The sequence below is a fragment of the Periophthalmus magnuspinnatus genome, chromosome 4, assembly GCF_009829125.3.
Source record: "Periophthalmus magnuspinnatus isolate fPerMag1 chromosome 4, fPerMag1.2.pri, whole genome shotgun sequence".
NCBI lineage: Eukaryota > Metazoa > Chordata > Actinopteri > Gobiiformes > Gobiidae > Periophthalmus > Periophthalmus magnuspinnatus.
The window spans coordinates 34,385,786-34,403,783 of record NC_047129.1 but is presented as its reverse complement, the minus strand read 5'-3'; the positions used below and the strand labels follow the sequence as shown (position 1 = coordinate 34,403,783).

The 17,998-nt window shown below is 51.6% G+C and overlaps 2 protein-coding genes across 2 annotated transcripts in view; both read left to right on the top strand.

The window, feature by feature from the left end:
- The window catches only part of nwd1 (NACHT and WD repeat domain containing 1), a 19,430-nt gene extending 6,626 nt beyond the window's left edge, over positions 1-12,804 (top strand). Inside the window, exons 4-21 of the mRNA XM_055221578.1 lie at positions 1-206; positions 1,119-2,370; positions 3,283-3,486; positions 4,936-5,089; positions 5,210-5,327; positions 5,539-5,703; positions 5,811-6,008; positions 6,071-6,190; positions 6,271-6,378; positions 7,469-7,665; positions 7,984-8,313; positions 8,798-8,888; positions 9,085-9,239; positions 9,692-9,965; positions 10,434-10,782; positions 11,123-11,327; positions 11,767-11,872; positions 12,254-12,804. The exon at positions 1-206 is cut by the window's left edge and continues 149 nt beyond it. Of these exons, the coding sequence (XP_055077553.1) occupies positions 1-206; positions 1,119-2,370; positions 3,283-3,486; positions 4,936-5,089; positions 5,210-5,327; positions 5,539-5,703; positions 5,811-6,008; positions 6,071-6,190; positions 6,271-6,378; positions 7,469-7,665; positions 7,984-8,313; positions 8,798-8,888; positions 9,085-9,239; positions 9,692-9,965; positions 10,434-10,782; positions 11,123-11,327; positions 11,767-11,872; positions 12,254-12,588 (4,567 nt within the window). The 3' untranslated portion in view covers positions 12,589-12,804. The remainder of the gene's footprint in view (positions 207-1,118; positions 2,371-3,282; positions 3,487-4,935; positions 5,090-5,209; positions 5,328-5,538; positions 5,704-5,810; positions 6,009-6,070; positions 6,191-6,270; positions 6,379-7,468; positions 7,666-7,983; positions 8,314-8,797; positions 8,889-9,084; positions 9,240-9,691; positions 9,966-10,433; positions 10,783-11,122; positions 11,328-11,766; positions 11,873-12,253) is intronic.
- Positions 12,805-14,227: 1,423 nt separating this feature from the next.
- Positions 14,228-17,973, top strand: pdzk1ip1 (PDZK1 interacting protein 1). The gene is made up of 4 exons (XM_033965888.2): positions 14,228-14,451; positions 16,014-16,140; positions 16,222-16,290; positions 17,397-17,973. Exons 1-4 carry the CDS (start codon positions 14,382-14,384, stop codon positions 17,467-17,469), a joined length of 339 nt encoding a protein of 112 aa, XP_033821779.1. The 5' UTR covers positions 14,228-14,381; the 3' UTR covers positions 17,470-17,973.
- Positions 17,974-17,998: the final 25 nt, after the last annotated feature.

Here is a 17,998-nt window from a genome sequence, read left to right as displayed (position 1 = left end):
GCCCACCTACGTCCTGCAGCCAATCACGGCTCACCTGGCTCACTACAGGGACTACTCCCCCGAAAACGCCCTGAAACGAGAAGGTGACGCAGCCAAATGGAAATCCATCGAGACTCAGCTCCTGACGCTGCTCAGAAACACGGCGACTTCAGCCCAGAGCGCCGGAGAGCTCCACCCAGAGGAGCGGCAGCGCTACTACACCTCAGGTCAGACAGAAGGTTCAGTGCAAAGTTTAAAGGTTTAAAGTCCAAACAGCAGATGATACGAACATGTACGGACAGTTTGAGTCCTAGGGTCTTTGTCCTGGTTTAGTCCTGGTTTAGTCCCGGTTCAGTCCCGGTTCAGTCCCAGTTTAGTCCTGGTTCAGTCCTGGTTCAGTCCTGGTTTAGTCCTGGTTCAGTCCTGGTTCAGTCTTGGTTCAGTCCCGGTTTAGTCCTGGTTCAGTCCTGGTTTAGTCCTGGTTCAGTCCTGGTTCAGTCCTGGTTTAGTCCTGGTTCAGTTCTGGTTCAGTCCCAGTTTAGTCCCGGTTTAAGTCCCGGTTTAGTCCCGGTTTAGTCCCGGTTCAGTCCCGGTTCAGTCCCGGTTTAGTCCCGGTTTAAGTCCCGGTTTAGTCCCGGTTTAGTCCTGGTTCAGTCCTGGTTCAGTCTTGGTTTAGTCCTGGTTCAGTCCTGGTTCGGTCCTGGTTTGGTCCTGGTTCAGTCCTGGTTCAGTCCTGGTTTAGTCCTGGTTCGGTCCTGTTTTGGTCCTGGTTTGGTCCTGGTTTAGTCCTGTTTTAGTCCCGGTTCAGTGCTGGTTTAGTCCTGTTTTAGTCCCGGTTCAGTCCTGGTTCAGTCCCGGTTCAGTCCCGGTTCAGTCCCGGTTTAGTCCCGGTTTAGTCCCGGTTTAGTCCCGGTTTAGTCCTGGTTTAGTCCTGGTTTAGTCCTGGTTTAGTCCTGGTTTAGTCCCGGTTTAGTCCCGGTTTAGTCCTGGTTTAGTCCCGGTTTAGTCCCGGTTTAGTCCTGGTTTAGTCCTGGTTTAGTCCTGGTTTAGTCCTGGTTTAGTCCTGGTTTAAGTCCTTTCCTTTGGCTCCACAGACACAGAGAGAGAGTTGGATCTGGGTTTATGGTCCGACGGTGCAGACTCTTCCTCCCTCGTCTTCATTCGTGAGATTCCTCATCAGAAAGTCCGGGAAGGCCCTAAACGCTTCGCCAAGTTCATGGACCTGACGGCGGACGGACTGATGGACGCGGAGGCGCAGACTCTCCTGACGTCCCTCAAAGCGCGTCTCTACTCCGGACCGCAGAAGATCCTAAACTTACACTGCGTCGAACTGTCCAAGGGCGCCATCGACCCCAAACGGAAAGAACACGCGCAGTACCTCGAGAGCCTGTGCGAGCAGTTTGTGTCGCAGGTGAAGACTCGGATCGGCGCCGCTTTGGACGAGAGACCGCGCCGCAAAATCTGGGGAAGCGTCCGAGAAGAGACGCAGAAGCTGGACTTGACGGCGCTGACCACGGAAGAGGTTAGCCGTCACGTTAGCGCTAGCGTCGAGTTGTGCAAAGACTTCCAGGGAAGGGAGGGGCTGCTGGGGAAGCTCTGTCTGACGATGTGGGAGTCGACGAACGAACGCCACGCGCCGATCGTCGTCCACGGAGAGCTGGGGATGGGGAAAACGCTGCTGCTTTGTAAGTTGGCTCAGGAGATGCGGAGCGTTTTGGAAAACCGAGCCGCCGTCGTCGTGAGGCTGTTGACGTTACTCCACCCTCAGAAGTACAGCGTCGAGAACATGCTGCGGAGTCTGTGTTGCCAGATCTGTTTGGCGTTCGGCTTAGCTCCGCCCACTTCGCTCACCGCCGACGCACATTTGGTCAGTTTTTTCCTGAACGTGCTGGAACAAGTGTCGCAGCAAGGGAACAACCTGCTCCTGATCCTGGACGACGTCGACCGCCTCGCCGACAAGAACGGCAAACTAAGATGGCTGCCGTACGAACTCCCGCCCAACGTGCATCTGGTGGTTTCCATGGAGACGAAATCGGAGGCGTTCGCGAGGATGCGGTTACGGATGGAGACGCTGGAGAACTTCTTCGAGGTGGAGCGTCTGGGAGCGGAGGACGGAGAGATGATGGCGGAGTCGTATCTGAGGTCGCAGAATCGCACTTTGGCTCAGGAGCAGAAGGATTTTGTGCTGAAAAGTTTCGAGAAGTCAGGGAGTCCACTGCACCTGCGACTCATGCTGTCGCTAGGGAAACGCTGGAGCTCGTTCACGCCGTTAGCCGAGCTGCGACTGGCCGCCAGCGCACAGGAAATGACATCACTGCTGCTGCACACGATGGAGGAGCGACACGGACGAGAGCTGACGGCCGCCGCCCTCGGATACATCGCTCTGGGCAGGTACGAGACTGGGATGAGACTGAGTCTAGACCTGGTTTAGTCCTGGTTTAGTCCTGGTTCAGTCCCGGTTTAGTCCCGGTTTAGTCCCGGTTCAGTCCCGGTTCAGTCCCGGTTCAGTCCCGGTTCAGTCCCGGTTTAGTCCCGGTTTAGTCCCGGTTCAGTCCCGGTTCAGTCCCGGTTTAGTCCCGGTTCAGTCCCGGTTTAGTCCCGGTTCAGTCCCGGTTCAGTCCCGGTTCAGTCCCGGTTTAGTCCCGGTTCAGTCCCGGTTCAGTCCCGGTTCAGTCCCGGTTTAGTCCCGGTTCAGTCCCGGTTCAGTCCCGGTTTAGTCCCGGTTCAGTCCCGGTTTAGTCCCGGTTCAGTCCCGGTTCAGTCCCGGTTCAGTCCCGGTTCAGTCCCGGTTCAGTCCCGGTTCAGTCCCGGTTTAGTCCCGGTTCAGTCCCGGTTTAGTCCCGGTTTAGTCCCGGTTTAGTCCTGGTTTAGTCCTGGTTCAGTCCTGGTTCAGTCCTGGTTTAGTCCTGGTTTAGTCCTGGTTTAGTCCTGGTTCAGTCCTGGTTTAGTCCTGGTTCAGTCCTGGTTTAGTCCTGGTTTAGTCCTGGTTCAGTCCTGGTTTAGTCCTGGTTCAGTCCTGGTTTAGTCCTGGTTCAGTCCTGGTTTAGTCCCGGTTCAGTCCCGGTTTAGTCCCGGTTCAGTCCCGGTTTAGTCCCGGTTCAGTCCCGGTTCAGTCCCGGTTCAGTCCCGGTTCAGTCCCGGTTTAGTCCCGGTTCAGTCCCGGTTTAGTCCCGGTTTAGTCCCGGTTTAGTCCTGGTTTAGTCCTGGTTCAGTCCTGGTTCAGTCCTGGTTTAGTCCCGGTTCAGTCCTGGTTCAGTCCTGGTTTAGTCCTGGTTCAGTCCTGTTTGTCTTTGTCGTTTAAAGGGAGGGGCTGTTGGAGTGTGAGTTGCGTGACGTGCTGTCGCTGGATGATGATGTCATAAAGGAGGTGTACAAACACTTCCTGCCCCCGAGCCCCTCCCTCATCCGCTTTCCCCCCCTCCTGTGGGCGGGGCTAAAGTATGACCTCACAGAACACCTGACCGAGCGCTGGACCAATGGCATCGCCACAATCGTCTTCAAAAACAGGTGAGAAATGTGAAGTTTTATCCAGATAAAAGTGACGTCACCTCAGCTTCAGCTCCGAGTGAAGCTCGTCGAGGCTAACGTTACAGCGGCTAATCTGCGCTCGGATTTTATATTATTTTGGAATTTGGAATCATAGCAACCAAAGAGCCAATCAGGAGCGAGGCAGTTGAAGGTATCGCCCCTTCCCACCTGCACCACTCGTTTGGCGAGGTGGCAGCCGCTTAGCAACGCTGTCAATCAAACCTGTTGCTAACGCTAATGCTAACGCTAACAGGAGCGACCTCGGGGACAGAAGGACCTGATTTGTCTGTTATTAATGTTCAGATCTTGATTTACAGACACAATAGTGAAATAAAAACCCCAGGATCATGTAGAGGGTTAATACGAACATTTAAGACCAGAATGAGACGGACACAGGGACAGAGAGAGGACAGAGAGAGGACAGAGAGAGGACACAGAGGGGACACAGAGAGGACACAGAGAGGACAGAGGACATTTAAGACCAGAATGAGTCTGAAGCAGCAGAGACAGAGAGAGGACAGAGGGGACAGAGAGAGAGGGGACAGTTTTTCAATAGAAAGTGAATTGAGTCGATGGAGCAGGAAGTGCGTCCTTCATCACTTCCTGTTTGTAGCGTGGTGGTTAGCCTGTTAGCTGCTCCGTATATACACACTGTGTGGTCCAGTTACTGTCAGTCTGAATCCAGCCTCATTATTTCACTTATCTGTTGTCTCTCTCTCTCTCTGTGTCTCCCTCTGTGTTCTGTCGCTCTCTCTCTCTCTGTTGTCTCTCTCTCTGTCTCTCTTGTCTCTCCCTCTGTGCTCTGTCTCTCTCTCGTGTTCTGTCTCTCCCTCTGTCTCTCGTGTTCTGTCTCTCTCTCTCCCTCTGTCTCTGTCTCTCCCTCTGTCTCTCCCTCTGTGGTCTGTCTCTCTCTCTTGTCTCTCCGTCTCTCTCTCGCTCTGTCTCTCGTGTTCTGTCTCTCCCTCTCTCTCCCTCTGTGCTCTGTCTCTCCCTCTGTCTCTCCCTCTGTCTCTCCCTCTGTCTCTCCCTCTGTCTCTCTCTCCCTCTCTCTCTCCCTCTGTCTCTCTCTCTCCCTCTGTCTCTCCCTCTCTCTCCCTCTCTCTCTCTCTCTCCCTCCCTCTCTCTCTCTCCCCCTCTGTCTCTCCCTCTGTCTCTCTCTCGTGTTCTGTCTCTCCCTCTGTCTCTCCCTCTGTTTCTCCCTCTGTCTCTCTCTCTCTCTCTGTTGTCTCTCTCTCTCTCTCTCGTCTCTCCCTCTGTGTTCTCTCTCTCTCTCCCTCTCTCTCTCTCTGTCTCTCCCTCTGTCTCTCCCTCTGTCTCTCCCTCTCTCTCTCCCTCTCTCTCTCCCTCTGTCTCTCCCTCTGTGCTCTCTCTCGTCTTCTGTCTCTCTCTCTCTCTCTCTCCCTCTCCCTCCCTCTCTCGTCTTCTCAGGCGTTTCTCAGAGTCCGTGTCGTCTCGTTACTTGACCTCTGACCGTAAAGGTCGCGCTCTGAAGATTCTGGCTGAGTTCTTCCTGGGTCGATGGAGCGGGAAACTCAAACCTGTGGCTCTTCCTGGTCTGTCCCTGGTTCTGCCCGACAGGAAGGTGAGGTCCTGTAGGGGGCGCTCTGTGGCGCTCTGTGGCGCGCAGTACCGCCGCGTGGCCACTAGTCCGCCGGCTGTGATCTCGCCCTGTACTAAACTGTGATTGGCTGTCGCGCCTCAGGTCCCGCCCCAGCCGCTGTGGTTCGGCGCCGGATTGGCCAACGTCCGAAAACTGCAGGAGCTGCCGTTTCACCTGCTGCAGGCGGGGCTGTGGGAGGAGCTTAAACAAGAAGTCATCAGTAAGAAACATAAATCTATAATTTATACTTTAGTGAGTTCTGAAAGTTTTACTCAACTAATATTCAATAAATAACACGGAACATTCTGACCTGAAGATGTGATTGACCCGCGGCATCCTGGGGTTTATTTTACTACTCCCTCTGTGTGTTCACTCCCTCCTCTGTGTGTTCACTCCCTCCTCTGTGTGCTCACTCCCTCCTCTGTCTCCAGGTAACGCAGAGTGGCTGTTCTGTAAGAGTCGGGTCTGTGGAGTCCAGGCCGTGGTCCAGGACTTGGACCAGAGCTGGAGGATCATGGACTGTGTGGAGACCAAACTGATACGAGACGTTTTGATCCTCATCAAACCGAGCCTGGACTATCTGGACGGGAACATGGGTCAGATGCCCTCCCTGTGTGTCAGATGCCCTCCCTGTGTGTCAGATGCCCTCCCGTCCTCCTGCAGATCTATCCTAGCATAAATCCGTCCTCTCTGTGTCTTTCAGAGATGACGCTGTTCTACTCGGAGCTCTTGTCTCGTCTCCGCTCTCTGGCGCCGCTGTACCCTGCTCTGATTGGTCAGCTCTGCTCTCAGTGCGAGACGTGGCTGCTCTCCTGCACCGAGCCTATCCTCATCCCACAGACCAGCTTCCTACAGCCTCCAGGGGGCGCTCTGACGCACACGCTCACCGGCCTGCAGGGAGGTCAGACGCTTTCATTTGTAACATTGAGGAGGAGTTCTTTCAGCTGTTCTCTGTCCCTGCAGGTGTTCTCTGTTTAGACGTGCGTGTGGAGGAGTTCTTTCAGCTGTTCTCTGTCCCTGCAGGTGTTCTCTGTTTAGACGTGTGTGTGGAGGAGTTCTTTCAGCTGTTCTCTGTCCCTGCAGGTGTTCTCTGTTTAGACGTGTGTGTGTGGAGGAGGAGTTCTTTCAGCTGTTCTCTGTCCCTGCAGGTGTTCTCTGTTTAGACGTGTGTGTGGAGGAGGAGTTGGTTGTTGCCGGTTCAGACGACGGTGTGATCGGCGTTTGGAGCATCCCCGACGCTCAACTGCTGCACACGCTCCTCGGACACACAGGTACAAAACTGCTTTTTTAGTTTAGTCCTGGTTTAGTCCTGGTTCAGTCCTGGTTCAGTCCTGGTTCAGTCCTGGTTTAGTCCCCGTTTAGTCTCGGTTCAGTCCCGGTTTAGACCCAGTTCAGTCCTGGTTCAGTCCCGGTTTAGTCCCGGTGTAGTCTCGGTTTAGACCTGGTTTAGTCCTGGTTTAGTCCTGGTTTAGTCCTGGTTTAGTCCCGGTTCAGTCCCGGTTCAGTCCTGGTTTAGTCCCGGTTCAGTCCTGGTTTAGTCCCGGTTCAGTCCCGGTTTAGTCTCGGTTTAGTCCTGGTTTAGTCCTGGTTTAGTCCCGGTTTAGTCCTGGTTTAGTTCTGGTTTAGTCTCGGTTTAGTCCTGGTTTAGTCCCGGTTTAGTCTCGGTTTAGACCCGGTTCAGTCCTGGTTTAGTCTCGGTTTAGTCCTGGTTCAGTCCTGGTTCAGTCTCGGTTTAGTCCCGGTTCAGTCCCGGTTCAGTCCCGGTTCAGTCCCGGTTTAGTCTCGGTTTAGACCTGGTTTAGTCCTGGTTTAGTCCCGGTTTAGTCCTGGTTTAGTCCCGGTTTAGTCTCGGTTTAGACCCGGTTCAGTCCTGGTTTAGTCTCGGTTTAGTCCTGGTTCAGTCCCGGTTCAGTCTCGGTTTAGTCCCGGTTCAGTCCCGGTTCAGTCCCGGTTCAGTCCTGGTTCAGTCCCGGTTTAGTCTCGGTTTAGACCCGGTTCAGTCCTGGTTTAGTCTCGGTTTAGTCCTGGTTCAGTCCTGGTTCAGTCTCGGTTTAGTCCCGGTTCAGTCCCGGTTCAGTCCCGGTTCAGTCCCGGTTTAGTCTCGGTTTAGACCTGGTTTAGACCTGGTTTAGTCCTGGTTTAGTCCCGGTTTAGTCCTGGTTTAGTCCCGGTTTAGTCTCGGTTTAGACCTGGTTTAGTCCTGGTTTAGTCCCGGTTTAGTCCTGGTTTAGTCTTGGTTCAGTCCCGGTTCAGTCCTGGTTCAGTCCCGGTTTAGTCCCGGTTTAGTCCCGGTTTAGTCCCCGTTTAGTCCCCGTTTAGTCCTGGTTTAGTCCCGGTTCAGTCCTGGTCTCTCTTCTTCAGGTGCAGTTCTGGTGGTGCGTGTGACTGGCTCCGCCCTCTGCGTCTCATTGGCTGCTGACGGCTCGATGAGGAAGTGGGATTTGCTTCGGGGGAAACAGGAGGCGAGCGCGGACGAGGTGTTGGCGACGGACCGCGGGCCTGTGCGCCTGAGCGTGTGCGAGAGGCGGGGCCTCCTCACGGTGCACACGGAGACACAGGTAACCATGACAACTGAAAACACTCTGTCCCACCTTGTGATGTCATCATGTGGTGATACAGGAAGTGCTCCACTGTGTTTTTAAACTCCACCTTCACTAGAATCATTTGGATCATTTCAGTCCTGGAGTTGTCTCTTATCTCGACTGAACTAAAGGTAAAAGGAGGAGTTCACTTTAAAACTACCACTTGATGACATCACAAGGTGGAACAGAGCGTTTTGATCTTTGTAGATGTAACAGACTAATAATAAAGTGACTCAAACACAGCTCCAGTGTGTTTGAGTCACAGCTGTAGAACATGGATCTGTTGTTCTCCAGGTGAAGTTCTTTGGTCTGGACGGGTTCTCTCTTCTCTCCTCGATATCGGACCCGGACTCTCAGATCCTCGGGGTTCTGGACGACTCTGTGGTCTCTCTGTGTGGACCGGGCTTAGTCCAGATCAGCCAGGCCCTAGACCGGACCAAAGACCCCGTCATGGTCCGGCTCCAGGAACAGGAAGCGAACCAGAACCAGACCCAGGACCAGACCCAGGCCCCAAACCCGGACTGTCCCCAGGCCCCGGGCAGGACCCTGACGCTCTGCTCGTCTGTGGCTCTGAGCAGAAGACAGAAGGTCCTTGTGGTGTTTAATGAAGGAATCCTCTTCCAGGTATTTACCCAAACTCCGCCCACAACCACATCAAACTCCGCCCCCTTTCAAATAGAGCTGCTAAAATGGGCGGGGTCTGGTATCCACAGTTCAGACTCCGCCCCTGCAGCCAGGTGTTTGTATCAGACACACCAGGCTGTGATCGGGACAGTCGTGGGTGATGTTACATAGTACTCGCTCAGATTTAGACGTTTATGATCAGAAAGCTGCAAATGGGCGGAGTTTCTACTAAAACTGACAAAAAAGAACTAGGAGGAGCAGATAATATTATTCAGACACAACTGGACTTAACTCCACTGAAATGTCCCACAGTGGAGCTTTAACCCTGTCCTGAGGGAGTGTCCTCGTCGTCCCGGGTGTCCTGTCCTGAGGGAGTGTCCTCGTCGTCCCGGGTGTTTCTTTCACTCGTTTCAGTCCTGCTGCTCTGGTTTCAGCCTCATTCGAGCTGCTTCTCTCAGTTTCTGTCCTGATTCTTGTTTTTCAGATTTCTAAAGACGGAGGCCACACGTCCAAGAAGTTTCCTCTGACGCCCTCAGTGTTTAATGTGTCCCACGACGAGAAGATCCTCCTGGCAGGTACGAGACCTGGTCTAGACCTGGTCTAGACCTGGACTAGACCTGGTTTAGTCCTGGTTTAGACCTGGTTTAGACCTGGTTTAGACCTGGTTTAGACCTGGTCTAGACCTGGTCCAGTCCCTGTTCTGTTCCAGGCTCAGACCTGGTTCTGGTCCAGTCCCGGTCCAGACCTGGTCCAGTCCCTGTTCTGTTCCAGGCTCAGACCTGGTTCTGGTTCTGTTCCGGTTGGATGGTGTGGATCGGTTCTTGGATCGGTTCTTGGAGCTGGTTCATGATGATGAGGTTCTTTCAGCCTGTGTCTCCTCAGACTCCAGGATGCTCTTCAGCGGAGCCAAGGACCAGATCATCAGGGTGAGTGCGGCGCCCTCTCACCGTCTGGTCTCAGGTTCTACAATTAAACGGGTCCTATTGAGCTTGAGTCTTTATGGTTCTCACCTCATGTTATAATTTACACATTTTAAATCACAATGTTCATCTAAAACCACGAAAGAAAAGAAACAAATCCACTGACGTCTGCGTTAGAAAACTGTGGTGTCCAGTGTGTCACAGTGGGCGTGTCACTGTGGGCGTGTCACAGGGGGCGTGTCACTGTGGGCGTGTCACAGTGGGCGTGTCACTGTGGGCGTGTCACTGTGGGCGTGTCACTGTGGGCGTGTCACTGTGGGCGTGTCACGGGGGCGTGTCACTGTGGGCGTGTCACTGTGGGCGTGTCACAGGGGGCGTGTCACAGTGGGTGTGTCACAGTGGGCGTGTCACGGGGGCGTGTCACGGGGGCGTGTCTTGAATGTCCCGTGTGTCCTCAGGTCTGGTCCATCACCACGGGGGCGCTCCTGGACTCTCTCTGTGGACTGGACGCTCCCGTCTCGTCCCTGTCTCTCCTCTCTGACCTCATCGTCTCCGCCTCCTCCTCGTCCACGGCGGTCAAACTCTGGACGCTCCGATACGACACGCGCCACAAACCCCCCGCCCACATCCCCACTGGCTCCGCCCACTCCGCCCTCACACGGGACTGTGACCAGGTCTTCTACGTCCAGAACCAGGGACACCACGAAGTCCTGAGCTGGAGCCCAGACACAGGTCTAGACCGGGACTAGACTGGGACTAGACCGGGACTAGACCGGGACTAGACCGGGACTAGACAGGGACTAGACTGGGACTAGACCGGGACTAAACCAGGACTGAACTAGGACTAAACCAGGACTACACTGGGACTAAACCAGGACTGAACTAGGACTAAACTAGGACTAAATTAGGACTAAACTAGGACTAAACTAGGACTAAACCAGGACTGAACCAGGACTAAACCAGGACTAAACCAGGACTAAACCAGGACTAAACCAGGACTAAACTAGGACTAAACACAGGTCTAGACCGGGACTAGACCGGGATTAAACTAGGACTAGACACAGGACTAAACCAGGACTAGACACAGGACTAAACCAGGACTAAACTAGGACTAAACTAGGACTGAACCAGGACTAAACCAGGACTGAACCAGCTCTAGCCCTGGTCCCACCCGGTCTAACCCAGATGCCCTGTCTGCAGGTGGGGTCAGTGAGCGCATGGCGGTGTCGGTGGAGGTGTCGTGTTTGGAGGTGGCTCAGTCCAAGCGTCTCCTCCTCTGCGGTCTCCTCAGTGGGACGGTCTTCATTTACCCCCTGACCCAGCCCGAGGAGACCCTGTGCATCCCGCCCCCCGAGAGCCTGAGCCGCGTCCGAGCCCTGACCCTCAGCCCCAGCGAGCGCCTCCTGGGCGTGGCCTACGACGACCAGCTCTGCCTCTTCACCCTCACCTCCAGGGACTGTTTCCCCGCCGTCCAAGGCCCAGACTCCAGGCTCCTGCTGGGGCTTCTGCACGGACCACTGACCTGCTGCGGACTGCTCAACGACCAGAGGTAGGACCGGGACTGGACCGGACCAGAGCAGGACCGGACCAGAGGTAGGACCAGGACTGGACCGGACTGGACCAGAGCAGGAGCAGGACCAAGACCAGGACCAGGACCGGACTGGACCAGGACCAGACCAGAGCAGGACCAGACCAGGACCAGAGCAGGACCAGGACCAGACCAGGACCAGACCAGGACCAGGACCAGGATCAGAGCAGGACCAGAGCAGGACCAGGACCAGGACCAGACCAGGACCAGACTAGAACTAGACCAGAACTGGACTAGGATCAGACCAGGACTGAACCAGGACTGAACCAGGACTAGACCAGGTCTACCGGTCTCTCCTCAGGTTCATCTATGGGACGAGCTGTGGGGAGGTGCGGCTCCATGACTTCAGGTCCGGTTCTGGTTCAGTTCTGGAGGCTCATCGTAGTCGGGTTTCGTGTGTGACTGTGAGTAACTGGGAGAGCCACGCCCTGATCGGCTCCGACGACACCACCCAGAGACTGTACTCCCTCCGCCCCACACGGCTCCAGCACAGCATGGACTACAAGGTACAGGGTAGAGGGGCCTGGGTTAGTCCTGGTTTAGTCCTGATTTAGTCCTGGTTTATACCTGCTCTGCACAGCAGCCTTCATTAAAGTTAAAATCACCTGTGATAGGCCCGAGCACCGACAGGGCGCGGGGCCTCACAGGGGGCGGGGCCTCACAGGGGGCGGGGCCTCGCAGGGCGCGGGGCCTCACAGGGCGCGGGGCCTCACAGGGCGCGGGGCCTCACAGGGCGCGGGGCCTGAGGTCATGAGCTTCTCCTTCGCCCTCTGAATATTCTGATCTGAACATTTGTTCTTGTAAACGTGTCGTCATGTGACGCCGTTTGATGCGACTTGTGGATTTAATTATTTTCTCTGCTCAAATCCTGTGTTTGTTTTTGTTTTGTTTTTTTAAATAATGTGATTATTAAACTCTCTTTAAATATAAATGTTTTTGTTGCAGGGTTTCTTCTTCGAGGGCGTCCTCTGCGCTGCTTTCTCCGACAGCGACCAGTTTGTGTTCACCGGCTCCAGAGACAGAACCATCAAAGTCTGGGGAGTCTCCACAGGTGAAGAACGAGGACCAAAGAGACGAGGACCAAAGGGACCAGGACCGAAGGGACCAGGACCGAAGGGACCAGGACCGAAGGGACGCGGACCAAAGGGACCAGGACTAAAGAGACAAGGGACCGAAGGGACGAGGACCGAAGGGACGAGGACCGAAGGGACGAGGACCAAAGGGACGAGGACCAAAGGGACGAGGACTAAAGAGACAGGGGACCAAAGGGACCAGGGACCAAGAGAACCAAGCACCGGGTGGGAGGGAGGAGCAGGTATAGAAGGAGCAGAGGAGGAACGGAGGAGGAGCAGAGGAGGATCAGAGGAGGAGCAGAGGAGGAGCGGAGTCCTATTTGTCTTCTCATTCCTTACTCGTCCCCTTGTCTCCTCAGGGAAGCTGCTCCTGGTGCAGTTCGTGTACTTCCCGGTCGTGCGGATGGTGACCTACAGAAACGGCTTTGTGGCTCTGTCCAAACAGGGGACCATCATCAGAGAGACGTTCAGATGCCCCGACCACATCAGCCCCGACTATAACCCGCTCAGGACGGTGCGGGCGCAGTACAGGGTCACGTCCAACCCCGACGACCCCCGCGACCCGTGTGGCGCCGAGGAACAGGGGCGGAGCCACAGCACACAGGGGGCGGAGCTGCACGAGTTCAACCCCGCCCACCTCAGCCTGATGGACGTCATGAAGTCCAAACCATCACCCACCTGCGTCCTTCTGTAGCACCGGACCTGCTAGAGCTAAAGGCTAGAGCTAATGGCTAAAGCTAAAAACTGAAGCTAAAGGCTAAAGCTAAAGGCTAGAGCTAAAGGCTAGAGCTAATGGCTAAAGCTAAAAACTGAAGCTAAAGGCTAAAGCTAAAGGCTAGAGCTAAAGGCTAGAGCTAATGGCTAAAGCTAAAAACTGAAGCTAAAGGCTAAAGCTAAAGGCTAGAGCTAAAGGCTAGAGCTAATGGCTAGAGCTAAAAACTGAAGCTAAAGGCTAGAGCTAAAGGCTAGAGCTAATGGCTAGCTGATAGCTGACCCCATGAGGTCAATCTCAACTTGAGTCATTCACCAAATTTGTGTCAGTCATGCTAGCTGTTAGCTTGTCTTTATTTTCATTATTTAAATCCAGAAACAGTGAAAATGTTCTGTGAGAAATATTTAAAGAATAATACAAACAGATAACATATTACATGTAGTTTGTCCGTGCGTGTTGCCGTAGTAACTGACCAGCGTGACGCCTCTGAGCGTGTGCAGATCCAATTATTACGCAAATTTGTCATTCCTCTATTTGAATCAGAGTTAAAGACCTAATCCTGAGCTCTACAGCTAAAGCTAATGATAAGGCAAAGGCTAAAGCTAATGATAAGGCTAATGCTAAGGCTAAAGCTAATGATAAGGCTAATGCAAAGGCTAAAGCTAATCCCTTGTTCATTGTACAAACTGTCCTGACCTGCAGCTTTAAGAGGTTTTGTTTGTGGTGATTATAATTATTATGATTTAGTTCAAATTTTTTATTTTTTTTTTCAAAATTTGCAAATAAACTACATTTGTTTTAAATCCGCTCTGTTCTTCAAGCTGTTATATCCCCCATTTAACGTCGACTGGTACACACCCCCTGAGACACGCCCACTGTGACACGCCCCCTGTGCCACGCCCACAGTGACACGCCCCCTGTGACACGCCCACTGTGCCACGCCCCCTGTGCCACGCCCCCTGTGCCACGCCCCCTGTGACGTCCGCTCTTTCTTCTCCAGTTTTATTTTCTTAATCGTTGATACTCGTTGATTCTGCAGCGTCGCGTCGTCATTTTGGTCCAAATGTTTTAAATGTGCTGCTCTAGTGTGACGTGCATCTGTCCACAGGGGGCGCTACAGCATGAGGCGCTTTGTTGTGACGACGTTTAACTCCCATTGGACATTTTAGACAAATATTGAGATTTAATATGTGTAAATTACAACATAATGACTCACAGGGTCGTAGATGAGAACTATAGAGACTCAAGCTCAGTAGGACTGGTTTAAATCTGTGGTCATGTGATCACGTGGTCATGTGGTCATGTGGTCACGTGGTCATGTGGTCACGTGGTCATGTGATCACATTATTAAAACAATCCCACAGCTGTAATTCAGTTTAATCTGAAACATGAAAACACAATAACAAATCCATTTTATCACAAATCAGTTTATCACATTTAAATATTGAGCCGCTGATAAAGACGTCAGAGTTTATCATAATTTAGTTTTATCCTGTAAAAATAAAACAATAAAAATCCAGTGTCATAAACTCTGTTACAGCAAACTCAGGTTTATGGCTCCATGAGTCTGTCAAACATTTACAAAGAGCCCTGCCCCGGACCTCGGACTGAACCAGGACTAAAGCAGGACTAAAACAGGACTGAAGCAGGACTAAAACAGGACTAAAACAGGACTGAAGCAGGACTGAACAGGACTGGGTCTGGACCTGAGCACTCCTCCTCCTCCTCCTCTTCTTCTTCTTCTTCTCGTGGACTGAGACTCTTGTGGGACCAGGATGAGGTCTAAAGTGGATCTGACCGTCTTGTTTTTGGTTGTGAGTCTGGGGTCGGCGCTGAGTCAAAACAGTGAGTTTACGATGATTTTTTCTCATGTTTAAAATGTTTTAATTCTCATAAATGTTTATAATTTGTGCAGGATTTGAACTGAACTGTGTTTAAAGACCCACGTGACTCCTCTGAACTGTTTAATGTCACACACAGACCTGGAGTCGTGTTTTGTTTCATTCTCACATGTTTAACACACAAACCTGCAGATTTAAACACTCTGTTCCACCTTGTGATGTCATCATGTGGTGATACAGGAAGTGCTCCACTGTGTTTTTAAACTCCACCTTCACTAGAATCATCTGGATCATTTCAGTCCTGGAGTTGTCTCTTATCTCGACTGAACTAAAGGTAAAAGGAGGAGTTCACTTTAAAACTACCACTTGATGACATCACAAGGTGGAACAGAGCGTTTTGATCTTTGTAGATGTGACAGACGAATAATAAAGTGACTCAAACATGTGAATGAAACAAAACACAACTCCAGTGTTTGAGGAGTGAGTTTGTGTGAATCTGGAGCTTTAATGAAACATAAATCTTCATAAACAGCAGCTTTACGTTTATTACATCATGAATAAAACTCAAATTGTTGCATCACTTTGTGCCTGATCCTGAGACCGACATGTCACTTTTCTGCTTGTTTCCATGGAGATGTTATTACTTTGCCAGGAATATTCCAAAGAAAGGCATTATGTGTAAAACGTATAATTATACAATATGTTTAAACTGTATAAGGACAGGCTAACGACACAGGTGTGTGTATGTGTGTACGTGTGTGTCGGGGTGTACATGTGTGTGTGTGTGTGTGTACGTGTGTGTCGGGGTGTACATGTGTGTGTGTGTGTAGGTGTGTGTGGGGGTGTGTGTGTGTGTGTGTGTGTGTGTGTATAAATCTGTCTTCACAGTCTGTGAGTTAAAGTCGTTTTTTGTGGCTTTTATTTTTATGGACGAGTGATTAGTGTGATATAATGAGACATAATTGATTTATTATGGTCTGATTTATAACATGGTCTAAACCAGAACTAAACCAGGTCTAAACCAGGTCTAAACCAGGTCTAAACCAGGACTAAACCAGGACTAAACCAGGACTAAACCAAGACTAAACCAGGACTAAACCAGGACTAAACCAGGACTAAACCAGGACTAAACCAGGACTAAACCGGAACTAAACCTGGACTAAACCAGAACTAAACCTGGACTAAACCAGAACTAAACCTGGACTAAACCAGGACTAAACCAGGACTGAACCAGGACTAAACCAGGACTAAACCAGGACTAAACCAGGACTGAACCAGGACTAAACCAGGACTGAACCAGGACTGAATCAGGACTAAACCAGGTCTAAACCAGGTCTAAACCAGAACTAAACCAGGACTGAACCAGGACTAAACCAGGACTGAACCAGGACTGAACCAGGACTGAACCAGGACTAAACCAGGACTAAACCAGGTCTAAACCAGAACTAAACCAGGACTGAACCAGGACTAAACCAGGACTAAACCAGGACTGAACCAGGACTGAACCAGGACTGAACCAGGAGTAAACCAGGTCTGATCCAGGTCTGATCCAGGTGTGTGTTTCAGCCCAGTCCCCAGTCTCCGCTCGGACTCTTCCTCAGTGGCTCACAGGGATCATCGCTGTCGTCGGGTTCCTCTTCCTCACCTTCGTCATCTTCCTCGTCAAAAGAGCCTGGTGTGAGAAACCCAAACGGTAACCACTCTGCCACCGGGAATCGAACCCACAACCTCCTCGTGACGGGGCGGAGACTCATATGTTTGTGTTTTTTTGAAGGAACATCATGGACTTTGAGTCGCCCAAAGAGAACGAGTACGTGACGAGGAACGACAGCGAGTTCCGACGGTAAAACGTTTATATAATATACACGTTTATATGGACGCAGCGCTAGCACGTTAGCTAACAGGAAGTGAGCATGGGCGCACGAGGCCGAACACGAGGCCAAAGACGAGGCCGAACACGAGGCCAAAGACGAGGCCAAACCTGAGGTGGGACGTCTCTGTGTCTAACCCTCCTGTGAGCCTTAAACATGTTTCAGTGACTTGTGCTGTGACCTCGTGGACCTCGTGGGCCTCGTGGACCTCGTGGGCCTCGTGGACCTCGTTTGCTCTTTAACAGACTCAGACTCATAAAGTGAAACGTCGGCACATTCTTCTGTTAATATGAGTTCATGTTGAGCTGAGGTCAGAGGTGAATCGACCAATGAGGCGATAAAACCAACACATCAGACGCCTGAGCTCCCAGTGTGTCCTCACCCCGAGGACACCTCCTCTTTAACACCTCCTCTAACACCTCCTCTTTAACACCTCCTCTTTAATACCCCCTCTTTAACACCTCCTCTTTAATACCCCCTCTTTAACACCTCCCCTTTAACACCTCCTCTTTATACCTCCTCTTTAACTCCTCCTCTTTAACACCTCCCCTTTAACACCTCCTCTTTAATACCCCCTCTTTAACACCTCCTCTTTAACACCTCCTCTTTAACACCTCCTCTTTATACCTCCTCTTTAACACCTCCTCTTTAACACCCCCTCTTTAACACCTCCTCTTTAACACCTCCTCTTTAACACCTCCTCTTTAACACCTCCTCTTTAACACCCCCTCTTTGACACCTCCTCTTTAACACCTCCTCTTTAACACCTCCTCTTTAACTCCTCCTCTTTAACACCTCCTCTTTATACCTCCTCTTTAACGCCTCCTCTTTAACACCCCCTCTTTAATACCTCCTCTTTAACACCTCCTCTTTAACACTTCCTCTTTAACACCCCCTCTTTAATACCTCCTCTTTAACACCCCCTCTTTAATACCTCCTCTTTAACACCTCCTCTTTAGCACCTCCTCGTGGCTCTTGTTATATATTTTAAATCATTGTTTGAGTCGTTTTTTTTTCACACTAAATTGAAGTAAATATAAAGTCCGTATTTTGAGTCTGTTTCTTTCCGTTTCCTCAGACACAGCGGCGAGCTCAAGACCTACACAAACCTGGCTCTGGAAAAGCACGAGGACAGAGTCACGGCCATGTGACCTGAACGCAGCGCTCTGATTGGACGAGACCCCCTCAGCTCCACCCCCCCCCCATTTACACACATTTATACACTAAAAAGACACAATATTTATACAAACACATTTATTTTACATCACTCTGATTTAAACTCCTCCCACACAGAGCTCCGGCTTAAATCACAGACTGTTTATATAAATGGACGTAGCTAACGTGCTAGCACCGCGTTACAAACAGGAAGTGATCACGAGCGCACTTCCTTTTCTGTCTAATGTTAGCAACAGGTTTGATCGACAGTTGCTAAGCGCCTGCTCCGTTAAACCAGCGAGAAGAGGCGTTACCTTCAGCAGCCTCTCTCCTGATTGGCTCTTTGGTTGCTATGATACTCGTGGGAATTCCAAATATGAAGCGTAGCTCCAGATTAGCCGCTGTAAGCTAGCCTCACGACGTCGTCACAGTCTGAGCTTAAAACAAATATATTTGTGTTTCAGTTTAAAATGAAGCTGTTTTATTTATGTTCTTCAGTCGATTAAAAACAAACTTTTAAACAAA

Bases quoted from the DNA above. Each gene is read 5' to 3' on its own strand.
- pdzk1ip1 (XM_033965888.2), top strand. From the start codon at position 14,382: ATGAGGTCTAAAGTGGATCTGACCGTCTTGTTTTTGGTTGTGAGTCTG. The intron at 14,452-16,013 runs GTGAGTTTACGA...TGTGTGTTTCAG, and splicing joins GTCGGCGCTGAGTCAAAACA to CCCAGTCCCCAGTCTCCGCT. The intron at 16,141-16,221 runs GTAACCACTCTG...GTTTTTTTGAAG, and splicing joins TGGTGTGAGAAACCCAAACG to GAACATCATGGACTTTGAGT.